This window comes from Neomonachus schauinslandi, chromosome 10, assembly GCF_002201575.2.
Source record: "Neomonachus schauinslandi chromosome 10, ASM220157v2, whole genome shotgun sequence".
Taxonomy (NCBI): domain Eukaryota; kingdom Metazoa; phylum Chordata; class Mammalia; order Carnivora; family Phocidae; genus Neomonachus; species Neomonachus schauinslandi.
The window spans coordinates 26091575-26116140 of record NC_058412.1 but is presented as its reverse complement, the minus strand read 5'-3'; the positions used below and the strand labels follow the sequence as shown (position 1 = coordinate 26116140).

At 39.8% G+C, this 24566-nt stretch overlaps 1 protein-coding gene across 1 annotated transcript in view; it reads right to left on the bottom strand.

The window, feature by feature from the left end:
- The window catches only part of TTC27 (tetratricopeptide repeat domain 27), a 169590-nt gene that overhangs the window by 79017 nt on the left and 66007 nt on the right, over positions 1–24566 (bottom strand). The window contains exon 10 of the mRNA XM_021697434.1: positions 21338–21451. Coding sequence (XP_021553109.1) covers positions 21338–21451 — 114 coding nt within the window. The remainder of the gene's footprint in view (positions 1–21337; positions 21452–24566) is intronic.

Sequence of the window (24566 nt, the reverse complement as noted above, 5' to 3'; positions counted from 1 at the left end):
ACAGATCTTCCACATGTTGACATATTTCATATAATATTTAAAAACTATATGCCTTAATATCATCAACAATATTAGGAGAAAACTCTCCCATCCAAATACCTGAAGTATTGGTAAACTGTCAAGTTCATAGTTACAGATACAAGTTTCCCAAAACTCTCTCTTTTTTTTTCTTAAAAGCTCAAGATTTTATCATTGGTAACAAATTATTGTCACTTACTCTCCTTGAAGTGATGAGCTCACTTCATGGTTTGTTTTTCTGAGAAAATTTCTGCCAAATACCTAAGTTTGAATACCCCAAGTGTGTCAGTAGTTCTTTCAGGAAAAGATAATGTTCCATGAGCCAAGCAGGCAGCTCAGCTCTTTCCTGAGACAACCATGGTACGTTAGCGTGCGGCCCAAGTGTTTTCTAAGGACTTCCCACTTCATCGCAGAGAATATTAAAAAAGATACACTGTCAAGGCTAAAGACTTAATAACATAATATTTACTGTTTTATCAAAGGCATATTTTTTACATTTATTCATAAAAAAAATTTTTTTTTTTTTTTTTTTTTGGAAACTGAATGCGTGGCGGTGAAGCATACGATGACTATCAGCACAGTTTGGCGCTGCCATCTTGTTTCAGGTAAAAGGCCAGCAGTTTGACACCCCCCCCCCACTTCTGCTGATTCAGTATGAACAGAGTGAAAAGGTAAATAATATCCCAGTATTATTATGGAGACAATTTTGACCTGTGGATATTCTGAAATGGTCTGGGGACCCCCAGGTCCCACAAATCAGCCTTTGAAAACTGCTGACTTAGAATCAGCAGATGCACTGCCTTGAATGCCGTCCCCACATCCGCCCACCTCCAATTTTCTCCCCAAGTTTCTCCATGCTTAGTGTTTAAAGAAATACTTAATTTGGGTGGGGGGGTGGGGAGCAGAGGGAGAGGAAGAGAGAGAATCTCAAGCAGGCTCCATGCCCAGCGTGGAGCCTGACACAGGGCTCAATCTCACAACCCTGAGATCATGACCTGAGCCGAAATCAAGAGTATGATGCTTCACCGACTGAGCCACCCAGGCGCCCCGGGAAATACTTATAAGTTCTTTTTCATCATCTCATCTTTAAAAAATTAGGAAATGAGAACACAAATCAGCCTGTTTATAATCTGCAAGGATTATGAGAGTGCAAAGAATAACAAATATTTATAATTAAAACCTAAGTGGAAGTTTTAAACTCCCAGCATCATCTTTTCTTAAAAAGTTAAAGTAGTTTGGGGCACCTGGGTGGCTCAGTCATTAAGCGGCTCCCTCTGGCTCAGGTCATGATCCCAGGGTTCTGGGATCGAGCCCCGCATCAGGCTCCCTGCTGAGCAGGAAGCCTGCTTCTCCCTCTGCCTGCCGCTCCCCCTGCTTGTACTCTCTCTCTCTAAAAAAAAAAAAAAAAAAAATCTTTTAAGAAATAAAAAATTAAAGTAGTTAAATTTAATGATAAATACACCGACCTTCCTCAGGGAGGTGTCAATGCAAAGCTCCTGCCCCTCAGAGCTCAATGTCAACTGGCCCCAGATTCCGTGACACTTAATAACACCCACATCTAAGGTTCCTCCTGGCACTCGGCCTCCTGTTAAATCACAACGCTGGCCTCCAGACCTTGGTAAATGCCCTTTTAGCCTCTGCTCTCTAAGTACTGGGGTGTGAGACAGAAAAACATCTGGAGCTACTAAAGATTAACAGCCGACTTCTGCCTAAGGCAGTCTTTCTCAAAGCGCCCCTAATCACCACCCCTGTGCTGACCCCAAATCCCTGAGGGTTGGGCTGCAGAGCTATATACTAACAAGCACCTCAGAAATGGCTCACATATTCGGGCAAGTTTGGGAAATGTTGCATAAGGCTGTTAGGATGTGCACAGAGAGTTCTCCCAGGGAAAACTGATGTGTCTGTTGAGTCAACCTAATCCGACTCTGTCTACACAACTTAAATGTGTCCCTGCCTGGAATCTAACTGGAGTTACCATTTAGTGCCACCTTTGGAAGTGGGTGTCCTTTCTTCTATCCCTTTACTAAAGCTCCTTGGCTGTTACCTATTTTTTACATTTCTGTAACTTTCTAGGGTTTTTAATTTTTTTTTTTACTATTAATAATAAAGCACATTTGATGCTGTGTATCACTTGTCCCACTCTTTTATTCCACTTATCTATGAACTAACCATTGCCTCTTTTGTACCAAACTCTTATGATGAAACCCATATCCTGGTTTCAGCCTCTCAAACCTCATGGCAGCCCCTTTGCTTGGCCTTGGCAGAAGCCAATTCTCGCCCATCTGTGTGTTCTCTTCCCTCACGGTACCTCATCCTGAGAGTGAGCATTCCATTTCCTTCCCCCATTCACCTAAATTGCTGGCCTTGAGAGGCAGAGTTCTGCAACCCAAGCCTTTCTCACAAAAGCCTGTATTCACTCCTTCCTGCCTATGTTCATTCAATTCCTTTCCTCTAGAAGATGCCAGGTCTTATACTGATCTTTTTTCTTTTTTAAGCCAGTTCTCACAGCTTCCTTAGAACACTACAGCATGATGGATTAACTTGGAAAGAATGGACTTCAAAATCCAAGGTAGACCTGGTTTGAATTCTAGCTAGCTCTAAGACTTTAGATAAGTCACTTAAAATTTCTGTCCTTCATTTCCCTCATTAGTAAAATGTAGATAATGCCTATATGCTAGGATTATTTAACACCCGGCATATAAGCGTTCAGTAAACAGTAGCAACTACACACGATTCTAAATGAACAGTAGTTAACCATAATCATTCCAACATATAAAAGCACAGCAACAATCACACGAGCAAATCCTAGTATACTTTTTAGTAACTTTCAAATGCTGCCAATGGTTACTAACGCAGGTGAAGTACAGAGCTAGAATGGACATGTTTTCATCTTTCAGATTTTTAAACCACTCAATGGCATGCCTCAGTATATTAAGGGTGAAGCACTGTAATTATCCCGAAGTTTTTCAATTTTCCAAGTAGTAATGACTGCTTTTAGCAAGTTATACAAAGGATCGTATCTATACTTTTCCTCCTATAAAGAGAGGATGATAATAGCAGTCAAGATTTATTGAGGGTTTTCTATGTGCCGGGCACTATTCCAAGCGTTTCACAAATATTAACTCATTTAATCCCTCAACATGTGTGTGAGGTAGGCACTACTTACTGCTCTCTTTGTTCTACAGATAGGAGAAACAAAGCACAAGAGGCTAAGGGGCTCAACCTTGGTTATAGTATGTGATCTCTCCTCCTCTTGGACTGTAAGGTCTGTGGACAATGAAAGTTGGTGCTTTTCAGACAAGAGACATTCTGATACTGAAGCAGGCCACGAAGAGCAGAGACGGGAGAACACGGGCGAGAAAAGACACAAAGAGAAAGAGCTGATGATCTGTTTGAGGCCCTGAATCCAGCTGTCGCTGAGACTGGAATACCCCAAGATTCCCCAGTCATAACGGCCAGTACATTTTCTTTCTTAGAGCCAGTTTGGATGGGGTTTCTGTCCCTCACAATGAAAAGACTCCTTATTGAAACCTGTTCTTAAATTTTACTGAAGTAGAAGGGTAAAGGGTTTGGGGCGCCTGGGTGGCTCAGTCGGTTAAGCGGCTGCCTTCGGCTCAGGTCATGATCCCAGGGTCCTGGGATCAAGTCCCGCATCGGGCTCCATGCTCGGCGGAAGCCTGCTTCTCCCTCTCCCACTCCCCCTACTCTCTTTCTCTTGCTCTCTCTCTGTCAAATAAATAAATAAAATCTTTAAATAAATAAATAAATAAATAAAGGGTAAAGGGTTTGAAAAGCTCTAAACTTCAATCTGTCCTTTACAGGCACCTTGTACTTAGAAGGATGTTCAAAATAAGTATAAAAATCAAATGCAATTTATCAAGTTTTGAAGCCATACCCACTCTATGCAAGCCCAGTACAGCCATAGTTGGCGGAAATTACTAGACTGTGTGCCCCAAAGGGCACATACTCTCCACTCACACAAACCGTTGTGCATCAAGGTCAATCAATACTAAGCCTGACAAGTACAATGCATGAGGATGTGCTTTTATGAAGATATAAATATATATATAAATATAACAGAGCACAGGCATATCCCGAGATGCTAAAATATGAGAGAGAAGTCTTTAATGCAGAACAAATGACGAGTCTGTAATATAAAGAAAAAGCTTTGGTTTTTTTGGTATGTTGAGAAATACAGAGTGAACATGTTTCTAGTTAATTAAGTAAATTCACGGACTCTAGTTCTCTTATCACTTCTAACAACCTCAAAAAGTAGTGATTTATACATATAATTCATCATTTTTTAGGAAACCCTGTAAGGAAAAACTGACATTCCTTTCTCTCTTTTCCCTCCCCTTAAAAAAATACAACCAACCGAACTGTGAATTACTACCTTCTGGGAACACCGCGTTAGGTTCCGTGATCATGGCGACTGCTCTGTTCCTGCTAGCTCTGGCACTGGGCGGAAGATCCGGACTGGAATGACATCAGAAAAGCTGGTCTCCCCAGCTCGTGGATTCCTCAAGTGCCAGATAAAAATTTATTCTTTAATTTAGCCAATTCTCAAATAGTCCTGCTAATAAGTAACTAATTCAAACACGATTTTTTTTTTCAAATTCAACATTCAGCAAACATCCACTGAATGCCTATTCTAAGAATACGAAAGTAAATGAAATAGAGAACCTGACCCCTCAAGAAGCTCACATTCTAGATGTGAAGATAGAAAGGTTTCCAAACAAAATAAAATATAATTTAGTAAATGCTAAAATATAGCTTTGGAAACAGTCCGGGGGCGCTTGGGTGGCTCAGTCAGTTAAGCGTCTGCCTTTGGCTCAGGTCATGGTCCCAGGGTCCTGGGATCGAGTCCCGCATCGGGCTCCCTGCTCAGCGGGGAGCCTGCTTCTCCCTCTCCCTCTGCAGCTCCCTGCTGCTTGCGCTCTCTCTCTCTCTCCCTGTCAAATAAATAAATGAAATCTTCAAAAAGAAAAGAAAAGAAACACAGTCCAGAAATAAATCACACAGGTGGTCAGTTGATTTTTTATTTTTTTCAACAAAAGGACCAACCAGTTGGTGAGGAGAAAAAGTAAGGAGAGTTATAACAGTCTCAGTGAGAAATGATGAAGATGTTAAAGTGGTTTAATTCTCTTACTGGTTGTAGGATAAAACAACTTCAGAAATCCTTTTCTCACAAAACTCAGAATGAAGCTAAGATGGGTCAGAAGCCTGGGTCAGCTGGGGGACACCCTCCGCTTACGATCATCATTTGGCTGAGGGATGGGAGGTCCCAGGTGGGCACAAATTATCCCTTGCCCCTGTGCAAATGCCAAGCAGAGTTTCTGGCACCGGATGCCACAGGACGGCATCCTATAAAGCCCAACATCTTGCTGGGAAACTGGGGGGTACTAGGGAGCTCTTACCTGCATCTGAGAACATGCCTCCCCCTTAGTATAATTAAATATTATATCCCACAGTTGGGTCCCTTACCTTCTTTCTTACAGTCATATCCCCATCTCTTTGAGAGAACCATACACTTACATAATTATTCTAAAGTTAAGGGCACCTGGGAGGCTCAGTCGGTTGAGTGGCTGGCTCTTGATTTTGGCCCAGGTCATGATCTCAGGGTCCTGAGATGGAGCCATGGGTCGGGCTCCTCACTCAGCAGGGAGTCTGCTTAAAGAGTCTCTCTCCCTCTCCCTCTGCCCCTTTCCCTGCTCACACACACGCATGCTCTTGCTCTCTCTCTAAACTAAATAAATCATAAAAAAAAAAAAAAAAGTTGAGATGATCTGCATCAGCTTGCTCTCTGCCCCAAACTACTGCACTCCTGGCAAGTGCTCTTGACGACTACAGGTAGAGGGCAATTCTGATGTGATGCCTTGACCCAGGGTCTGTCTTTGGTCTGGGAGCAGAAAGGGAGGCCCTGTGTTAACTTATTTGATGCAGAGCTAATTTTGCATATTATCAACCTCGTATACATTTTCTGAACTGTTGGATCTCTTTTCTGACCCTGCTATCCCACCCTCGAAACACTTTAACCTTGTTCTTGATGAATAAGAGCCTCTTCTAAGCACTCAAAGCCTTTTGTATCCGTAGCAGTCTCCCTAAGTTCAACGATCTAAGAAAACCTCACAAATTGTTTAGTTCACCTGTTGGGTTGTCATGCTGGTGAAGGTGACCCAGTATTCTAGGCTATGACTTCGTGACTTACTACCACTGGCTGATGCTTCAGACAATCACTGAGAGAAGGTCTTCCTCATGGAGGTCTCTATATCTCTTGTGACTGGCTCTTCACTTGGGATCTTGGCACTGCTATCAACTCCTCCAGATACCATCTCTGGTCCCTAGGCTGAAGCACACTGCTTGCTTGCACCATCTAGGAGATGCTGTCCAGACCTTACATGTCTTGTCAGAGGAAAGGAATAAGGGAATAGAGCAACAGGATATATGGGGCCTATCTGAAAAGAGAAGCATCTCTGTTATAACATCAAGTACCTCAGATCCAGAGTTTAAGGCCCTAGGGGAAGGTGTAGAGGGAAGATTTTTGGCAACCCTAACGAAGCCTGCCAGTTAGACACACCCTGGCCAGGTGTGCAGCATGTAGTCAGCCCTTCCATTACAGGGAAAGGCCTCTCAGACAAAGAAACCCGTATAACCGCAGAGGGAGCTCACATTAACCGCTAATACAATGAACACTGGTGATCAAGAAGTTAAGAATAAGCAATACCAAGAAGAGAAAGGCCAAGACGAACATATAAAACAATTTACTATTGAGGAGAGGGAATTCATGGAAAGAAGAGAGTTTTTAAAATTCTAATTAACAATGTGCAAAGAGGGGCGCCTGGGTGGCTCAGTTGTTAAGCGTCTGCCTTCGGCTCCGGTCACGATCCCAGGGTCCTGGGATCGAGCCCCGCATCAGGCTCCCTGCTCAGCGGGAAGCCTGCTTCTCCCTCTCCCATCCCCCCTGCTTGTGTTCCCTCTCTTGCTGTGTCTCTCTCTGTCAAATAAATAAATAAAATCTTGAAAAAAATATATGCAAAGAAATTAAATGAGGTATCACATCAATAAAACAAGAAAAGCATATTAGAAAAAACAGCAATCAGAAAAATACAGAATTCCTGAAAATTAAAAATAATTGTCAAGTATTATTTTTAATGAAATAAAGGGAATTAACAGTAGACTAATTTTTTTTTTAAAGATTTTTATTTATTTATTTAACAGAGATAGAGAGCACAAGTAGGCAGAGCGGCAGACAGAGGGAGAGGGAGAAGCAGGCTCTCCGCTGAGCAGGGAGCCCAATGCGGGGCTCGATCCCAGGACCCTGGGATCATGACCTGAGCTGAAAGCAGATGCTTAACTGACTGAGCTACCCAAGTGCCCCAAGAGTAGACTAATCTTGATGAGCACTGAGAAAAAATGCACAGAATTGTTGAATCACTATATTACACACCTGAAAATAATTGTAAAAAAAAAAGAGAAAGAAAGAAAAAAAAAGAATTATCAAAATAAAAAATCACAAGGATAGATCAAATAATATTAGGAATTAGGCTAATGATCAAAATTAGTGATATAGGAAGAAAAGGTCAAAGAAATCTCCCACAACATCAAGCAAAAATACAAAGAAAAAGAAAGCACAAAATAAAGAGTCATACGAGATAAAATTCAGGAGGTCTCACATAAGCTTACTAGAATTCCTACTGCAGAACTGAAATAGAGAAAAAGGCTTTAAAAAAAAGTGGAAAAGTATAATTAAAGAAATAATGGAAGAAAATACCCTTGAACTACAGAGACATGGCTGTTCACATTTAAAGAACCCAATAAGTACTCTAAGAGAATAACAATAGTTAGGACATTTGTTAAGCACCTCCTTCCTGAGAGACATTGTTCTAAATATTAACTCATATAATCCTCATAGTAAGTATATTTATCTCATTATACACATGAAGAAATTGAGGCACCGAGAGGTTAAATAGCTTGTGCAAGGCAGAAGCAGCTCATACATAGTAGAGCTTGGATCTGACACCAGGTGGTTCAACTCCAGAACCCATGCTCACATTCAGACATCCAGAATTCCAAGCATGGAGAGAAAATTCTAAAAATGTTCAAAAAGAGAAGAAAAATATCACTTAAAATGGAACAATAATGGGGTACCTGGGTGGCTCAGTCGGGTAAGCGTCTGACTTTATTTCAGTTCAGGTCATGATCTCAGGATCTTGGGATCAAGCCCCATGTTGGGCTCCTCACTCAGCAGGGAATCCGTTTGAGATTCTCTCTCTCCCTCTGCCCCTTCCCCGGCTTGCATTCTCTCTCTCTTTCAAATAAATAATAAATCTTTTAAAAAATGGAACAATAATCAAACTGCTAACTTATCAGTAAACTGGGATGCTGGAAGATTAAAGAAGTGATCTCATTTATAGTCCTACAGAAAGATGATTTTGAAACTAGAATTCTATACCCAACCCAACTAATAAATTCTGATGGAAAAATACATTCACAATGACTCAAATTTACCACCCATGTCCTTCAGATGAAAGTTACACAGGAAGTAACACAAAAAGACAAGGAAAACAAGGAATGTAACAACCAAGATCAAAGAAACAGTGGTAGCTGACTATGACCTAGAATGAGTAAAAAAAAAAAAAGCAAAAAAGGAACAAATGGAGAATCCTCTGGACCCTGATTGCTGTGAGAGCCTTTGTCAAATAGCAGAAGTTCAGAGACAAAGCATACGATTTTTTCTCCATAGGTACAATCACAGTATTTGATTATATAATTAAAATATTCATATAATCATAATTATAATACTATAAAGCTGATTTAAAATTTTAAAAATCAACATATGACTAAACACAGATGACATAAATTACAGAATAAAATGTAGAGTAACAATCCCTAACCATTGCAAAAAAAAAAGGCATAAAAATGGAAGAGGGGAGGGGTGCCTGAGTGGCTCAGTCATTAAGCATCTGCCTTCGGCTTAGGTCATGATCCTAGGGTCCTGGGATCCAGCCCCACATCAGGCTCCCCGCTCAGTGAGAAGCCTGCTTCTCCCTCTCCCATTCCCCCTGCTTGTGTTCCCTCTCTCGCTGTATCTTCCTCTGTCAAATAAATAAATAAAATCTTTAAAAAAAAAAAAAAAAGGAAGAGGGGATGAGAGATATACTTACTTATCCATAATTCATAGTGTGGAGAAGACAGATTCTATCTAGAGTTGATAAATCAAGGGGCACCTGGGTGGCTCAGCTGGTTAATAAGCATCCGACTCCTGGTTTCAGCCCAGGTCGTGATCTCAAGGTCATGAGATGGAGCCCCACGTTGGGCTCCACACTCAGCGTGGAGTCTGCTTAAGACTCTTTCTCCCTCTCCCTCTGCCACTGCCCCCCACATCCCTCTCAAATAAATGTTTAAAAAAATTAAAGTTGAAAAATCAAGAAAAAGAGTACAAGCATTTAAAAAAGTATAATAGAAGTATAAATATTTAAAGTTATAATGGAAACCACTAGAACAACAACAAAGAAGAAACTGCTAAAGAGTGAGCTGGGAATTGGAGAATTTACATCTTACATTTGAGATCCTTCTGAGTAGACTTTTCTCTACTATGTATAGTATGAAAGTTTCTAATATGCAGTTTAAAAATCAAAATACATTAATTAAAGGGCACCTTCAAAAATAGGGGAGAGGTTCAATAAATTATAGCGCCTCCATTTAACAGAGTGACATAAGGCTGCTGGAATGAATGAGCTAGATCCACAGGTACTGGCACGCAGAGCTGATCAGGTTGTTCTGGTAAGACGCAAAAAGGTATAAAGTAATAGAGACTGCATGAACCCACTGATGTTTAAGCATACCGTTTATTTATGCAGAGAAAGAAGTCTAGAAGGTTACAAATTGAGACTGGAAGGCAAGCAAGGTGGGGGAAAACACAGTTTTTTACTTCTGTTTCTCTATTGCTTATACTTTTTATAAATAGCAGGTATTACTTCTATAATTAAAAGCAATTAAAAACAGTGACATCGTTTAAAAAAACAAAACATACTTTGCCACTACTAATCATGGACGTGGTCCAAGTGTTACATATAATACCAGCAGTATGGGCTTCCCTCAGTATAAAAAATAATGTGAAGGACCCCTTTATGAAATTATTCAAAAACAAGTACGAGGTTCACTGTATAAATCCTGACGTTATTATTTCTGTGACCAGTTTTTCCCTAATTTTTTGTTATGACATGCATTTAATCATTACTAGAAATTAAAAAGCCATGTAAAGAAAGGACTATCAGCTTTTTTTCTTTTTAAGATTTATTTATTTTAGGGAGTGAGAAGGAGAAAGAATCTCAAGTACACTCCACACTGAGCCCAACCTGGGGTTCAATCTCACAACCCCAAGATCATGACCTGAGCTGAAACCAAGAGTGGGATGTTTAACCAACGGAGCCACTCAGGTGCCCCAGGACTATCAGCTTTTAAAACAGAAGGGTTTTAGCCTATATGGGAGCAATAATCTCCACAACAGTACCAATCATCTTGTTCTGGACCATTCTCCCTCCAGAATCAAATACGATGGAAAACATCTATTCCATTAAAGCATATATACAACTCCAGTATCAAGAACAGATGTTCTTGGAAAACTAAAACTCATTTAAAAATTGTTAAATCTCAATTAACTACCACAGTAAAGAAAGTCAAATGCAGGACAGTCTCCAGTGACAGAAAACTATTATAATCTCCAATTCCCAATTCAATGCACTGTCCTCCCAGAAATTCAAAGGTGAAGGAAAAGATCGCTGTTGGAAAATCATCTTTAGAGGCAGAGCTACCTGAACAGGGGCAGACTGTCCTCATTTAAATTAACAGGGTTAAGGGCGCCTGGGTGGCTCAGTTGGTTAAGCGACTGCCTTCGGCTCAGGTCATGATCCTGGAGTCCCGGGATCGAGTCCCGCGTCGGGCTCCCTGCTCGGCAGGGAGTCTGCTTCTCCCTCTGACCCTCCTCCCTCTCATGCTCTCTGTCTCTCATTCTCTCTGTCTCAAATAAATAAATAAAATCTTTAAAAAAAAAAAATTAACAGGGTTAAGAGATAACTGAGTAATTAAAATTCATTAGCAAGATTATTTTAATAACATAATAACATAAAATAATCAAAAGCAGGGTATGAATAAGTACTAGAGAATATAATCTCACTTTAATTCATTGCTTCTGAATCATAACCACTCAATGTTTCCATAAACATCATTTTCTTTGTCATTACCACCATCATGCCCCAAACATGCAATCGTTAAAGAACTCCAGCCTAGAATAATTTTCATGAGATAGGGTGTTTTTAATGGATTGCCCTCACTTTGAAGTTCCTTCTTCCTCTGTGGATCTTGTAACATTGGTTTATTTACCTTTTGGTGGGATGCAATATTCTCCTTTTAAGTTTGGCATTTCTCAGAAATCCCTCCCAAATCGGCCATCTTCAGGACTTGCCATCATATCATTCAATGTAGCTGCTCATCACCGTGCAAGTTACAGTCGCGACTCTGTCATTAAGTAGCCAGACCAACGGGGGCGAGTCATGTGACTCATCCTACCTGCGCTTCCTCAACTTGTAATATGACAAGACTGAGCTTTTCCCTAAACAGCTCCTTCTGGCTTATTTTTCTTTCAGCCTTAACGGCTTATCGTTTTATCACATTATAACAGCTGAGGAAGGAAACAGATTTTCACAGAAACTAAAACAGAATTTCTCCTAAACATTGTTTTATATAGACAGGTATCTGAAAAATCATTTTCCTCTTAATTCTTCGGGGATGCAGCAACTTCAACAAATACAGTAATATCAAACTCTGAATCAGAGAATTGGCAAGAGTTCAGATGATGAGGTAAATAGCTCAACAAGGCACAGAAAATGAGACAAATCCTGCATTCACCTTATCACATGATCTGGCTAAATTCCAAAATTTCTGGGTTGGGGCGTGAAGTGATTTTCTCAGCGGTACCACCCTGTAAAGGCAGAAATAACAACTCCTCATCCTGTTCTATAGGCAGAGAAGTATACAACTCTCTTCAGAATGCAGGATTTGGATGGCAAGACGGGGAGATACAAGATATAATGAAGGCCAAGACAGGGCAAGATGCGAGAGCATGGTGATGCGGCCCCCCTCTTTAAATCTATTTTCCTCAAACACATCCTTTTATTATTTGATGCCCAAAAACATAATGTGCATAATTCAGAGAATAATGTAGGTTTCAAATTAAAAAGATGTGCTATACACTTACAAATTTACCACTCTACTTTTTGAGTTTAACTGCTGCTCCAAAAGAAAACTGAATGATGACAGTTATTTCATATGCCAAAGTTAACATAAGAGATGAATGCAAAGCAAATCATTTCTAAGTCAGTATGTCCTTCATTAATAAATAAATGTAATCTAGTACTATTTGTATTAAGGCCAAACTTTGGCCAAAAAAAAAAAATTTTAACTGTTTCCCAAAATAAAATTTAAAAAATTTATGTGTAGTCTCCTTGAACAAAAAACTATACACATATTTTAATAAAATATGCATATTTGATCATTTTAACACCGGTTATTTCAACATTCTGCTCAGTGTGAAATGACCTTTTAATAAACGAACTTCAATACAATAGGAGTAATTCAGCATGAATAATTTAAAGTACTGATCACAAAACCACACCTTCACCTTCCTTCTTTGCTTTACACTGGGCGTGGGGTGCGCATGTGGCCCCCGGCTGTCAGCTGTCTCAGCGTCCCCTACAGCCACCAAGAGCACCTGGCCTGAGGTCTCGCCCATTCCCAGGGCCACCTATATCCCATGGCGGGGAAGGGAAGGTAGAAAGTCAGGGGGACGCGCATCATGAGAAATAGCCTGGGGATGGTGGGCCCGCACCTCCGTGTGACTTCTTCCTCAGCCCAATCCCACTCCCTCCTGTTTCTCTTCAAGTGGCACTTAACCCTGATCTCTGTGTCTCATTGTTTTGGAGAAAACAACTTGTGACAATAACATAAAGGGCTCTGAGGTATGATAATACTCAGTGAAAAGAAGTAAAATGGTTAAAACAGTATGTGACAAAGTGTAGAACACAGAGTAAGCCCTCAATAAATTCAAACAGTACGCAGGAAGAAAAGCAAAAGGACATGGTAACTGCATTGTATTTTGCAGACAGAGGGGGGAGGGGGCTGAAAAAGAGGAGGTGGAAAATAATTCCAAGACAAAGAATTTGGCCCTTCGAATGTAAGCTCCTGAAAGCTTACATATTAATTATCTTAGCATACCCAGGGCCCAATACAGTAGCTGGTACATACTAAGAATTCAATAAATGTTTGTTAACTGGGAGGTTAGTAGCACTGACATTTATAGTAACTTGGTAACCCTCCTGTGGGTTTGCCAAACTATGCTGACACAGAAAAGTTCTGGAAAGGAACGTGGGATTTTTGTTTTCATGGATTTTTGTTTGTCTGTTTTTTTATCTGCATGGATTTTTTTGAACAAAAACTTCACTTAATCCAGATAAACATCTGCTTTTACCTGGCAACTAACAGACTTTTAAATGCAGGGGACCTATTTCGAAGAGCTTTAAAAAGCTCTTAAAGACTGTTTTTAAAGTGCTCACATTGTTTAGTCTCCTGATACCGCTCTTTGAAAATAATCTTATTCTGAACATTTTTTCCCAGAGTTTAATTTAAGCAGCCATACAAAAAAAAGTGTCATAAGTATCACCATCTTTCATTTTACCTTCAATTTCTTTTTTTTTTTTAAGATTTTATTTATTTATTTGACAGAGAGAGACACAGCGAGAGAGGGAACACAAGCAGGGGGAGTGGGAGAGGAAGAAGCAGGCTTCCAGCTGAGCAGAAAGCCTGATGTGGGGCTTGATCCCAGGACCCTGGGATCATGACCTGAGCCGAAGGCAGACGCTTAACGACTGAGCCACCCAGGCGCCTCCTACCTTCAATTTCACTGAAGGTAAATTAACTGATTTCTCTAACTTAGAACAACTACATAAATCATCTCTTGGATCTGTATTTCTATCCATACTAAATCTGCTCCCAGTAAGCAGGTCTATGAAAGTAATCCCCAATTGAGGTTTCTGCTTCGATTTTCACCAATAAATGCTACCGTACTCTAGGACTCTCTTTGAAACTCTGACTTCTGTCATGTTACCCATAGTTCCTTTTACTCAGAGGAGAAAATCCACATTCTGCAGCCTTATATGAGGGTTGACATCAGAAACAGAACAGACAGCCCTTCCAATATTTATCTCACGCTGCTCCCCAGCATGAACCAGACTGAAGGACTCTGTAGTCCACACACATTACATGCATTCTCCCTAAGTCACCTCTTCCTCCTTCCTACCACCCAGCCTTGTAAACTGTACCAAGTTATGATTATTTGGTAAACCTGAACATAGTTCACCCAGTATTTACATCTCATTATGTATTTCCTTCCGATGTTCCCAGTTAAAAATCTAACTCGAGCCTCATTAAAATAAGAAACATCTGGACCTAGGACATGCACTGCCCACCCCCCATTGTTCAGATGCTGGGCAGGAGCTGCCTATTGAACCGGAAACCAAACAAGCAGCAGTGATGACGTGGTACCCACAGGCATACACATTCCCTTTTTTTTTTAAGATTTTATTTTTAAGTAATCTCTACACCAGCATAGGGCTCAAACTCACCACACCTTGAGATGCAGAGTCGCCAGCTCTACCAACTGAGTCAGCCTGGCATCACCAGGAATACACATTCTTAAATCAAGATAAACTTTTCTAATTAGAATATAAATGTGTTTGGGTAATAAAATAAAAATAAAAATAAAAAGATAAACTTTTTATTTTGGAACAATTTCAAATTTACAGAAAATCTGAAAAGACACTATGGAGAGTTCCTATACAGTCTTCACCCAATTTCTCTTGATGTTAACAAATTACCTAATCACGACCTATTTTTCAAGACTAAGAAATTAACATTGGCCCATTACTATTAATTAAACTACAGACTTTATTTGTATTTCATTAGCTTTCCCATTAATGCCCTTTTTCTGTTCCAAGATCCGATCTAGGATACTATCAAGTTGCCTTAGTGTCTCTCTCTGATCTGTGTCGGTTTCTCAGTTCATGTTGTTCATGACCTGGACACTTTTGAAAGAGTACTAGCCAGGTATTCCATAGGATGTCTCAATTGGGTTTTTTCTGATGTTGTCTTGTAATTAAACTGGTGTTACTGGTTTGGTGGAAGGCTCCCACAGGGGTGAAGTGCTCTTTTCACCATAGCCTATGATCAGAGGGTATGTGAGATCAATAGACTTATTGCTGGTGATGCTAACTAACCATGATCACCTGATTAAGGTAGGGGTTGCCAGGTTTCTCCACTGTAAAGCTACCATTGTTCTGTTTCCATACAGAAGTGATGCACTAAGTGATCACTAAGCCCAACTCACACTCTAGGAGAGAGAGACTAAACTTCACCTCCTGGACAGGGGGAGTATCTACATAAATTATTTAAAATTCTTCTGTCAGGAAGACTTGTCCTTTATCCCATGTATTCAATCATTCATTCATTTATGGCACTATGGACCCATGTATTTATTTTATAACTTGGATTATAATCAAATACTATGTTATTCATTTTGTTGCTCAAATTGTTCTAGCTTTGGCCATTGAGTTCTCTTTCAGATTAGCTGCTGTGTCCTTCTGACATGCCCCCAACTCCCTTTTTTTTTTTAAGATTTATTTATTTATTTGAGAGAGAGAGAGAGAAAGAGAGCACAAGTGAGAGGGGCAGAAGAAGAGGGAGACAGAATCTCAAGCAGACTCCACACTGGGCGGGGAGCCTGACATGGGGCTCAGTCTCATGACTGTGAGATCACAACTTGAGACAAAACCAAGAATCAGATGCTTAACCAACTGTGCCAACCAAGTGCCCCCCAGATCCCTTTTCTTAACACTACCTTATATTCTTGCACTACAAAAGATGTTCCACGCCCATCTTGTATTTTCCCTGCTTCAGCTACCCTAGTCCTAAAATCAGCCATCTATGCAAGGAGCATGGGTCCCTCTTATTGAAGACTGGAATTCAGAAACCAAGATCTGGGCACTAGGTGTGCTCATCTGCTACTGAGGTGCCACTGCTCTAAACGTTCGGTGGACAGAGCTAGTAAAGAGTTAGACCCTACAGACTAATCTTTGTACCTCCAGTAACATTAGCAGAGTGCTCTCAGCTTAGTCCATACAGGTTAAACTACTGTAAAAAGAAAATTTTTAAATATACTTATTAAGCAAGACATAATTTTCTTTCTCATTTATAAATCCAGTGATAAGTGATGCAGAGCTGGTAAAAGAGCTCTGCATTCCTCAACACACGGCATCTCTGATCTAAGATGGCAGCCCCACTTCTCCTGACCTTCTACACAATAGGAAAGGACAAAAGGCCAGGGGAATACCTGACCCAGAAGTGGTACACATCATTTCCACCCACATACTGTTATGCAAAGGAGTATGGGAAGTCATATGTCTGGATAAAACTAAGGTTCTATTACTAAATGAAGAATGGATAACTGGGAATAATTAGCATTCTCAGACACAGAGAATCCACTTCTGCTTTTACTATAGCAACAAACAGTATACTCTATACTTAAGCTTATCTCATTCACATGAGCTGAAATTCTGTCAAAATAAAAAATTAAGAGTAAAGTAAATAAGTAATGACAGCATAAGATTACATCCCAATGAATAAAATAGAAATCCATGAGTCCACACTCAAATAAATAAATAAGTGGAGGAATAAATAAAAAGAAGAAAAAGCTCTCCCCTATAGCAGAATACCAACTAAGATATTATAAAATCATTATAAAATTGCCACTTGGCAATCATCATAATAACTTCCCCTCTCAAGAAACATCAATAAATGTTAAAACAAGTGGATGAAAATTGGATGATAATCTCAAAGTAACTCCCCCCAAAGGCTTATTACTTACAAGGTAAAGAGTAACTTTACATTGGGGAGAAACTCCACCAACATGACCTTATTCAAGTGATCAGAGAGCATGACAGAACAACTCACAGCCTCTGACACCTGAGAGGGACACCGTGAGAAGAGTACTACAATACTTCTGGAATATTACTGTCAAAATTGTGTAACCTGAATTGAATGATGAGGAAATGTCAGAGAAACCCAAATTGAAAGACAGTCTCCAAAATAACTGGCTGGTAACCTTCAAAATCATCAACCCCACAGAAGTCAAGAGAGGCCTGAGGAACTGCTCCAGACAAAAGAAACTCAAAGGATGAGGCAGCTCAATGCTGTGCTTGGATCTTTTTGCTACAAAGGACATTATTAGGACTACTGATAAAACTTGACTGGGGTCTCGTCAGAAGGGTGGATGGTAGTTCTTCACATCTTTTTTTTTTAAGAGAGGGAGAGAGAGGTGGGGGGAGGAGGAGAGGGAAAGAGCGAATCTTTTTTTTTTTTTTTAAGATTTTATTTATTTGACAGAGAGAGACACAGCGAGAGAGGGAACACAAGCAGGGGGAGTGGGAGAGGGAGAAGCAGGCTTCCCGCAGAGCAGGGAGCCTGATGTGGGGCTCGATCCCAGGACCCCGGGATCATGACCTGAGCTGAAGGCAGACGCTTAACGACTGAGCCACCCGGGTGCCCTGGAAAGAGCGAATCTTAAGCAGGCTCCACACCCCGTGCGGAGCTTGACATGGGGCTTGATCCCACGACCCTGAGATCATGACCTGAGCTGAAATCAAGAATCAGATGTTTAACCAACTAAGACCCGCAGGCACCTTTCTTCACATCATTCTTACAACTAAATTGTTCCAAAGCAAAAAATAAATTTTTAAAAATACCATTGTCATTGACTTCATGAAATCCTACATCTTTTGCAACATTTTAAATTTTTCTTGGCCATCAGACTGCATCACAGTTAGGTTATTAGACAATCTGTGAAAGAGACTATAGTCTGCATCACAGTTAGGTTATTAGACAATCTGTGAAAGACACTAAATGCTAGTCAATGGACGAGAATAAACATAAAGTTTCCCTAAATTCTGTGAGCCATTTTAGCAAATTATCAGACTCCAGGTGGGGGTCAGTAGAACCCCTGATTTATAGCCAGTCAGTCAGAACCAGACCTAAGGTTGGCATCTAAAGTAGAGGGCAGTCTTGCAGGGGTGGTTCAATATTCGCACATCAATCAAAATAATATACATTAATAAAAGAAAGGATAAGATACCCTCAATAGATGCAGAAGAAGCATTTGACAAAATGCAGCATCCATTTTGATAAAAACCTTCAACAAAGTAGGTATAGATGGAACATACCCCAACATTATAAAGGCCATATATGAAAGACCCACACCCATAAGATCATCCTCAATGCGGAAAAACTGAAAGCCTTTCCCTATGTTCAGGAACAAGACAGGGAGGTCCACTCTCACCATTACTATTGGTACTGGAAGTCTTAGCCTCAGCAATTAGACAACAAAAAGAAATAAAAGGCATCCAAATTGGCAAGAAAGAAGTCAAACTTTCACTATTTGCAGACGACATGATACTTTATATAGAAAACGCTAAAGACTCCACCAAAAAATTGCTAGAATACATGAATTCAGCAAAGTTGCAGGACATAAAGTCAGCGTACAGAAATCTGTTGCATTTCTATACACCAATAATGAAGCAACCAAAAAATAAATCAAGGAATCTATCCCATTTACAATTGCACCAAAAACCCTAAGATACCTAGGAATAAATTTAACCGAAGAGGTAAAAGATCTGTACTCTGAAAACTAAAGAACACTTAAGAAAGAAATTGAAGAGGACACAAAGAAATGGAAAAACGTTCTGTGCTCATGGATTGGAAGAACAAATATTGGTAAAATGTCTATACTACCCAAAGCAATCTACATACTTAATGCAATCCCTATCAAAATAACAACAGCATTTTTCACAGAACCAGAACAAACAATCCTAAAATTTGTATGGAACCACAAAAGACCCCAAATAGCCAAAGCAATCCTGAAAAAGAAAAGCAAAGCTGGAGGCATCACGATTCTGGACTTCAAGCTATATTACAAAGCTGTAGTGATCAAGACAGTATGGTACTGGCACAGAAACAGACATAGAGATCACTGGAACATAGTAAAGAACCCAGAAACAGACCCACAACTATATGGTCAACTCATCTTTGATAGAGCAGGAAAGAATATCCAATGGAAAAAAGACAGTCTCTTCAACAAATGATGTTGGGAAAACTGGACAGTAACATGCAGAAGAATGAAACTGGACTACTTTCTTACACCATACACAAAAATATATTCAAAATGGATGAAAGACCTAAATGTGAGACGTGAAACCATAAAAATCCTAGAAGAGAGCTCAAGCAGTAATTTCTCTGACATCAGCCATAACAACATCTTTCTAGATATATCTCCTGAGGCAAGGGAAACAAAAGCAAAAAGCAAAAAAAGGGAACTACTGGGAGTTCATCAAGATAAAAACCTTCTGCACATCAAAGGAAACCATCAACAAAACTAAGAGACAACTGACAGAATGGGAGAAGATATTTGCAAATAACATATCTGATAAAGGGTTAGTATCTAAAATCTATAAAGAACTTATCAAACTCCACACTGAAAAAACAAATAATCTAATTAAGAAATGGGCAGAAGACATGAATAGATTTTTTCCAAAGAAGACAGCCAGATGGCTAACAGACACATGAAAAGATGCTCAACATCACAGATATCAGGGAAGTACAAATCAAAACCACGATGAGATATCACCTCACACCTGTCAGAATGGCTAAAATTAACAACACAGGAAACAACAGTTGTTGGCAAAGATGTGGAGAAAGGGGAACCCTCTCTGCACTGTTGATGGGAATGCAAACTGGTTCAGCCACTCTGGAAAACTGTATGGAGATGGCTCAAAAGTTAAAAATAGAACTACCCTATGATTCAGCAATTGCACTAGTAGGTATTTACCCAAAGGATACAAAAATACAGATTAGACAATGGAACACTACTCGCCATCAAAAAGAATGAAATCTTGCCATTTGCAACAACGTGGATGGAACTAGAGGGTATTACGCTAAGTGAAATAAATCAGTCAGAGAAAGACAAATACCATATGATTTCACTCCCATGTAGAATTTAAGAAACAAAACAGATGAACAAATGGGAGGGGGGTAAAAAAGAGAGAGAGAGAGAGGAAAACAAACCCTAAGAGACTCTTAATAGAGAACAAACTGAGGGTTGATGGGGGGAGGTGGGTGGGGGTTGGGCTAGATGGGTGAAGGGTATTAAGGAGAGCCCTTGTTGTGTTGAGCAATGGGTGTTGTATGTAAGTGACGAATCATTGAATCCTACTCCTGAAACCAATATTGCACTGTATGTTAACGAACTAGAATTTAAATAAAAATTTGAAAAAAATAAATAACATTTCTGAAATTGACACTTGTTAAAATTTATGGCATCTTAAAAAATAAAATAAAATAAAAATAAAGTAGAGGGCAGTCTTGTCGGTCTGAGCCCTTAACCTATGGTGTCTGCACTAAGTCCAGATAGTGTCAGAATTGATGTCCACAAGGAAGTGGAGAAATGCTTGGTATGGAAGACCCACACATCTGGTGTCAGAAGTGTTGTGAACAGAGGAACAGTTTTGCTTCAGAAAGGTTAAATATTGTGGTCACAGAGCTACTAAGGGACACAGCTGGGCTTTGGAGCCAAACAAATTCTAGAACCCACACTCTAAAAAATAACAAAATGAACAAAAGGAAAGCCATCTCATTATTTTATATTCACAACACATATATATGCTTACTTTTTAAAGATTTTATTTATTTATTTGAGAGAAAGAGAGAGAGAGTGCACACAAGTGGGAGGAGGGACAAGCAGATTCCCCACTCAGCGGGGAGCCCACCCTGGGCTCAATGAATTGAGCCAAAGCCAGATGTTTAACCAACTGAGCCATCCAGGCACCCCTATGCTTATTAACAGCAATAAAGAGTTAATCATAAGTTTTTGTTGTTGTTGTTGTTTTAAAGATTTTATTTATTTGACAGAGAGAGAGAGAGCATGTGCACAAGCAGGGGAGCAGCAGAGGGAGAGGGAGAAGCAGGCTTCCCGCTGAGCAGGGAGCCCAATGCGGGGCTCAATCCCAGGACCCTGGCATCATGACCTGAGCCGAAGGCAGACGCTTAACGACTGAGCCCCCCAGGTGTCCCAATCATTAGTTTTTGATGTAGTGTTCAGTGATTCATTTGTTGCATAAAGAAGAGTTGGAAGAAGAACAAAAACTGTCACATTAATTCTCACCTGTGTCTGCCTCATTGCGCGCTCCACTCGGCGTGCGCTTCCTCTGTCAAGTTTGGTCCGGAGGATCAAGGCTGATGTCTGAACGGCCCAAAACTTTGGTTGTGAAAGCAAAAACTGATGGAAGAGAATTAAAAAACAAACACAAAAAGAAGGCATGAGCTTGGTGATTCCACTCTGATTAGTACAAAATTAACTCTACCAAAAATATCAGAATACAGCTGAATGTAGATCTGAAAATCTTCTCGGTGAAAAATAATAAAACATGTGCTGTCCAATATTTTTGTGAAGAATGTGTTCACTTGAGCAGTCATTACTTAACCTACTGGATCCAATCTATTGAATAAATCCCTTAAGGAATAAATCAAAATCTTTCCAGGTAATCAAAACAGTAGGCAGACTGTATCACATTAGAAATTAATAAATCTTTTTATCTCATAGGTTATAAAAAATGTGAGAAAATAAACTACCTCAAAATATCTTTCCCAAATTTGAAATAAATCTTTAAACATTAGCCAAACTCAAACATAAAAACAAATCATTAGAAATCTGGTAACTTTTTACTTAAAATACATCCTAATTCATAGATACAAATGCAAATCAAACTTCAAGTACACAGAATGCCCAAGAATTAAGTATTTGCTCACTTAAAGGCAACAGAATGGGAGAAGGTATTTGCAAATGACATGTCAGATAAAGGGTTAGTATCCAAAATCTATAAAGAACTTACAAACTCAACAGCCAAAGAACAAATAATCCAATCAAGAAATGGGCAGAAGACATGAACAGACATTTCTACAAAGAAGACATCCAAATGGCCAACAGACACATGAAAAAGTGTTCAACATCACTCGGCATCAGGGAAATCCAAATCAAAACCTCAATGAGATACCACCTCACACCAGTCAGAATGGCTAAAATTAACAAGTCAGGAAACGAAAGATGTTGGCAAGGATGTGGAGAAAGGGAAACCCTCCTACACTGTTGGTGGGAATGCACGCTGGTGCAGCCACTCTAGAAAACAGTATGGAGGTTCCTCAAAAAGTTGAAAATAGAGCTACCATACGACCCAGCAATTGCACTCCTGGGTATTTACCCCAAAGATACAAATGCAGTGATCCGAAGGGGCACATGCACCCCAATGTTTACAGCAGCAATGTCCAAAATAGCCAAACTATGGAAAGAGCCTAGATGTCCATCAACAGATGAATGGATAAAGAAGATGTGGTGTGTGTATATATATATACAATGGAATATTATGCAGCCATCAAAAAATGAAATCTTGCCGTTTGCAACTACGTGGATAGAACTAGAGGGTATTATGCTAAATGAAATAAGTCAATCAGAGAAAGACAAGTATCATATGATCTCACTGATATGAGGAATTTGAGAAACAAGACAGAATCATAGGGAAAGGGAGGGAAAAATGAAACAAGATGAAACCAGAGAGGGAGACAAACCATAAGAGACTCTTAATCTCAGGAAACAAACTGAGGGTTGCTGAAGTGGAGGGGGGTGGGAAGGATGGATGGCTGGGTGATGGACTTTGGGGAGGGTATGTGCTATGGTGAGCTCTGTGAATTGTGTAAGACTGATGGATGAATCACAGAACCGTACCCCTGAAACAAATAATACATTATATGTTAATAAAAAAAAATTTTTTTTAAAGGCAAAAGACCTTCTTTTCTTCAATACGTATTACAGAAAACCAATCTAAAATGTACAAGAATGCTTTCTAGCCTTGGTTAGGGTAGTGAGTCTCTGATTCAGTTAAAATGCTTTCCCAGGGGCGCCTGGGTGGCTCAGATGGTTAAGCATCTGCCTTCAGCTTAGGTCATGATCCCAGGGTCCTGGGATCGAGCCCCGCATCGTGCTCCCTGCTCAGCGGGAAGCCTGCTTTCCCTCCCGCACTCCCCCTGCTTGTGTTCCCTCTCACGCTGTGTCTCTATCAAATAAATAAATAAAATCTTTAAAAAAATAATAATAAAATAAAATAAAATGCTTTCCCAGAGGGGACACCTTAATAAAAACTGGCCTAAGACAAAAGCTCAAATATGCAAGGACTAAGTCCTAACCCCAGAAAGCTGTGACAGCCATGAGCTCAGAGAATGTAGTAGAAACCATTGACTATGACTGCACATGTAGTGGGGAAAAAAGTAAAAGTTCTGGGTGAGTGAAAACGGGCAAAATGTATGATGACGCTGTAGGGACTGCGTGGTGTAATGAACAGTTTTCTCTCTCTGCTGATGATCTGGAATCCACACTGTTTCCTGGAGATCATCTACAATTGTACATTCAGTCAAGACTGCTGCGAAACAAGGGAAGATGCTTATTTGTCGGAAAGCTGACTATATCCTTGATCAGTTGCTTGTTTCTAAAAGTCAGTGCGGAAACACCCTAGTTAAATTAAGAGTCCAATTAATCATTCAAAACCTAGCTGCACATTAGAAGCGCTTGAGAAGCTTTTGGTTGTTTTTTTTTTTTTTTAAGTAAATCAGATCTCTGAGAGTAGCATCTGGCAACTGTGTTTTTAAAACATTCCCCAGGTAATTCGAAACCATAGCCACGTTTAAGAACTGCGACGCTAAACCAAAACAATAAACATCAACAACCACAAAAACTTAACTCTAACAGCAGTTTTTGAGTGTTTGTGACTCCAGGAATGACTGACTTCTTCATTGAGTGACTGCCATTAGGATTTCCCAAGGACTGAATCATTCTAAACCCTTGTTTTATTACCAAAAAGTATATTCTTTAAAAAAATTTTTTTTAAGTAGGCTCCACGCCCAGCATGGAGCTCAATGCAGGGCTTGAATTCACGACCATGAGATCAAGACCTGAGCCACGATCAAGAATCCGATGCTTAACTGATTGGGTCACCCAGGTGCCCCCACCAAAAAAGTATATTCCTTATCAGAATTACAGAACAGAATGGGAACTGTATTAGAACAAGTAATTTTTATAAGAAAGGTGCATTTATTTTAGGGTAGTCCTATTAATATTTCTTTATCAACTTTGTGCATTACACTGAAGGAAAATTTAAAACTGAGGCCTGAATAGTTATTTTTTGAACCTACTGTGTCAAATATTAAAGTATAATTTGAAGGAGTTATAAAGTCACAATAAACATTGATCTAATTATTTAAAAAATCCTAAGTACTTAACTTATTTGAAGAGCGTGTATATGTGTGTGCTGTCAAAGTTTCTGAACACAATTCACAAAACTTTATCA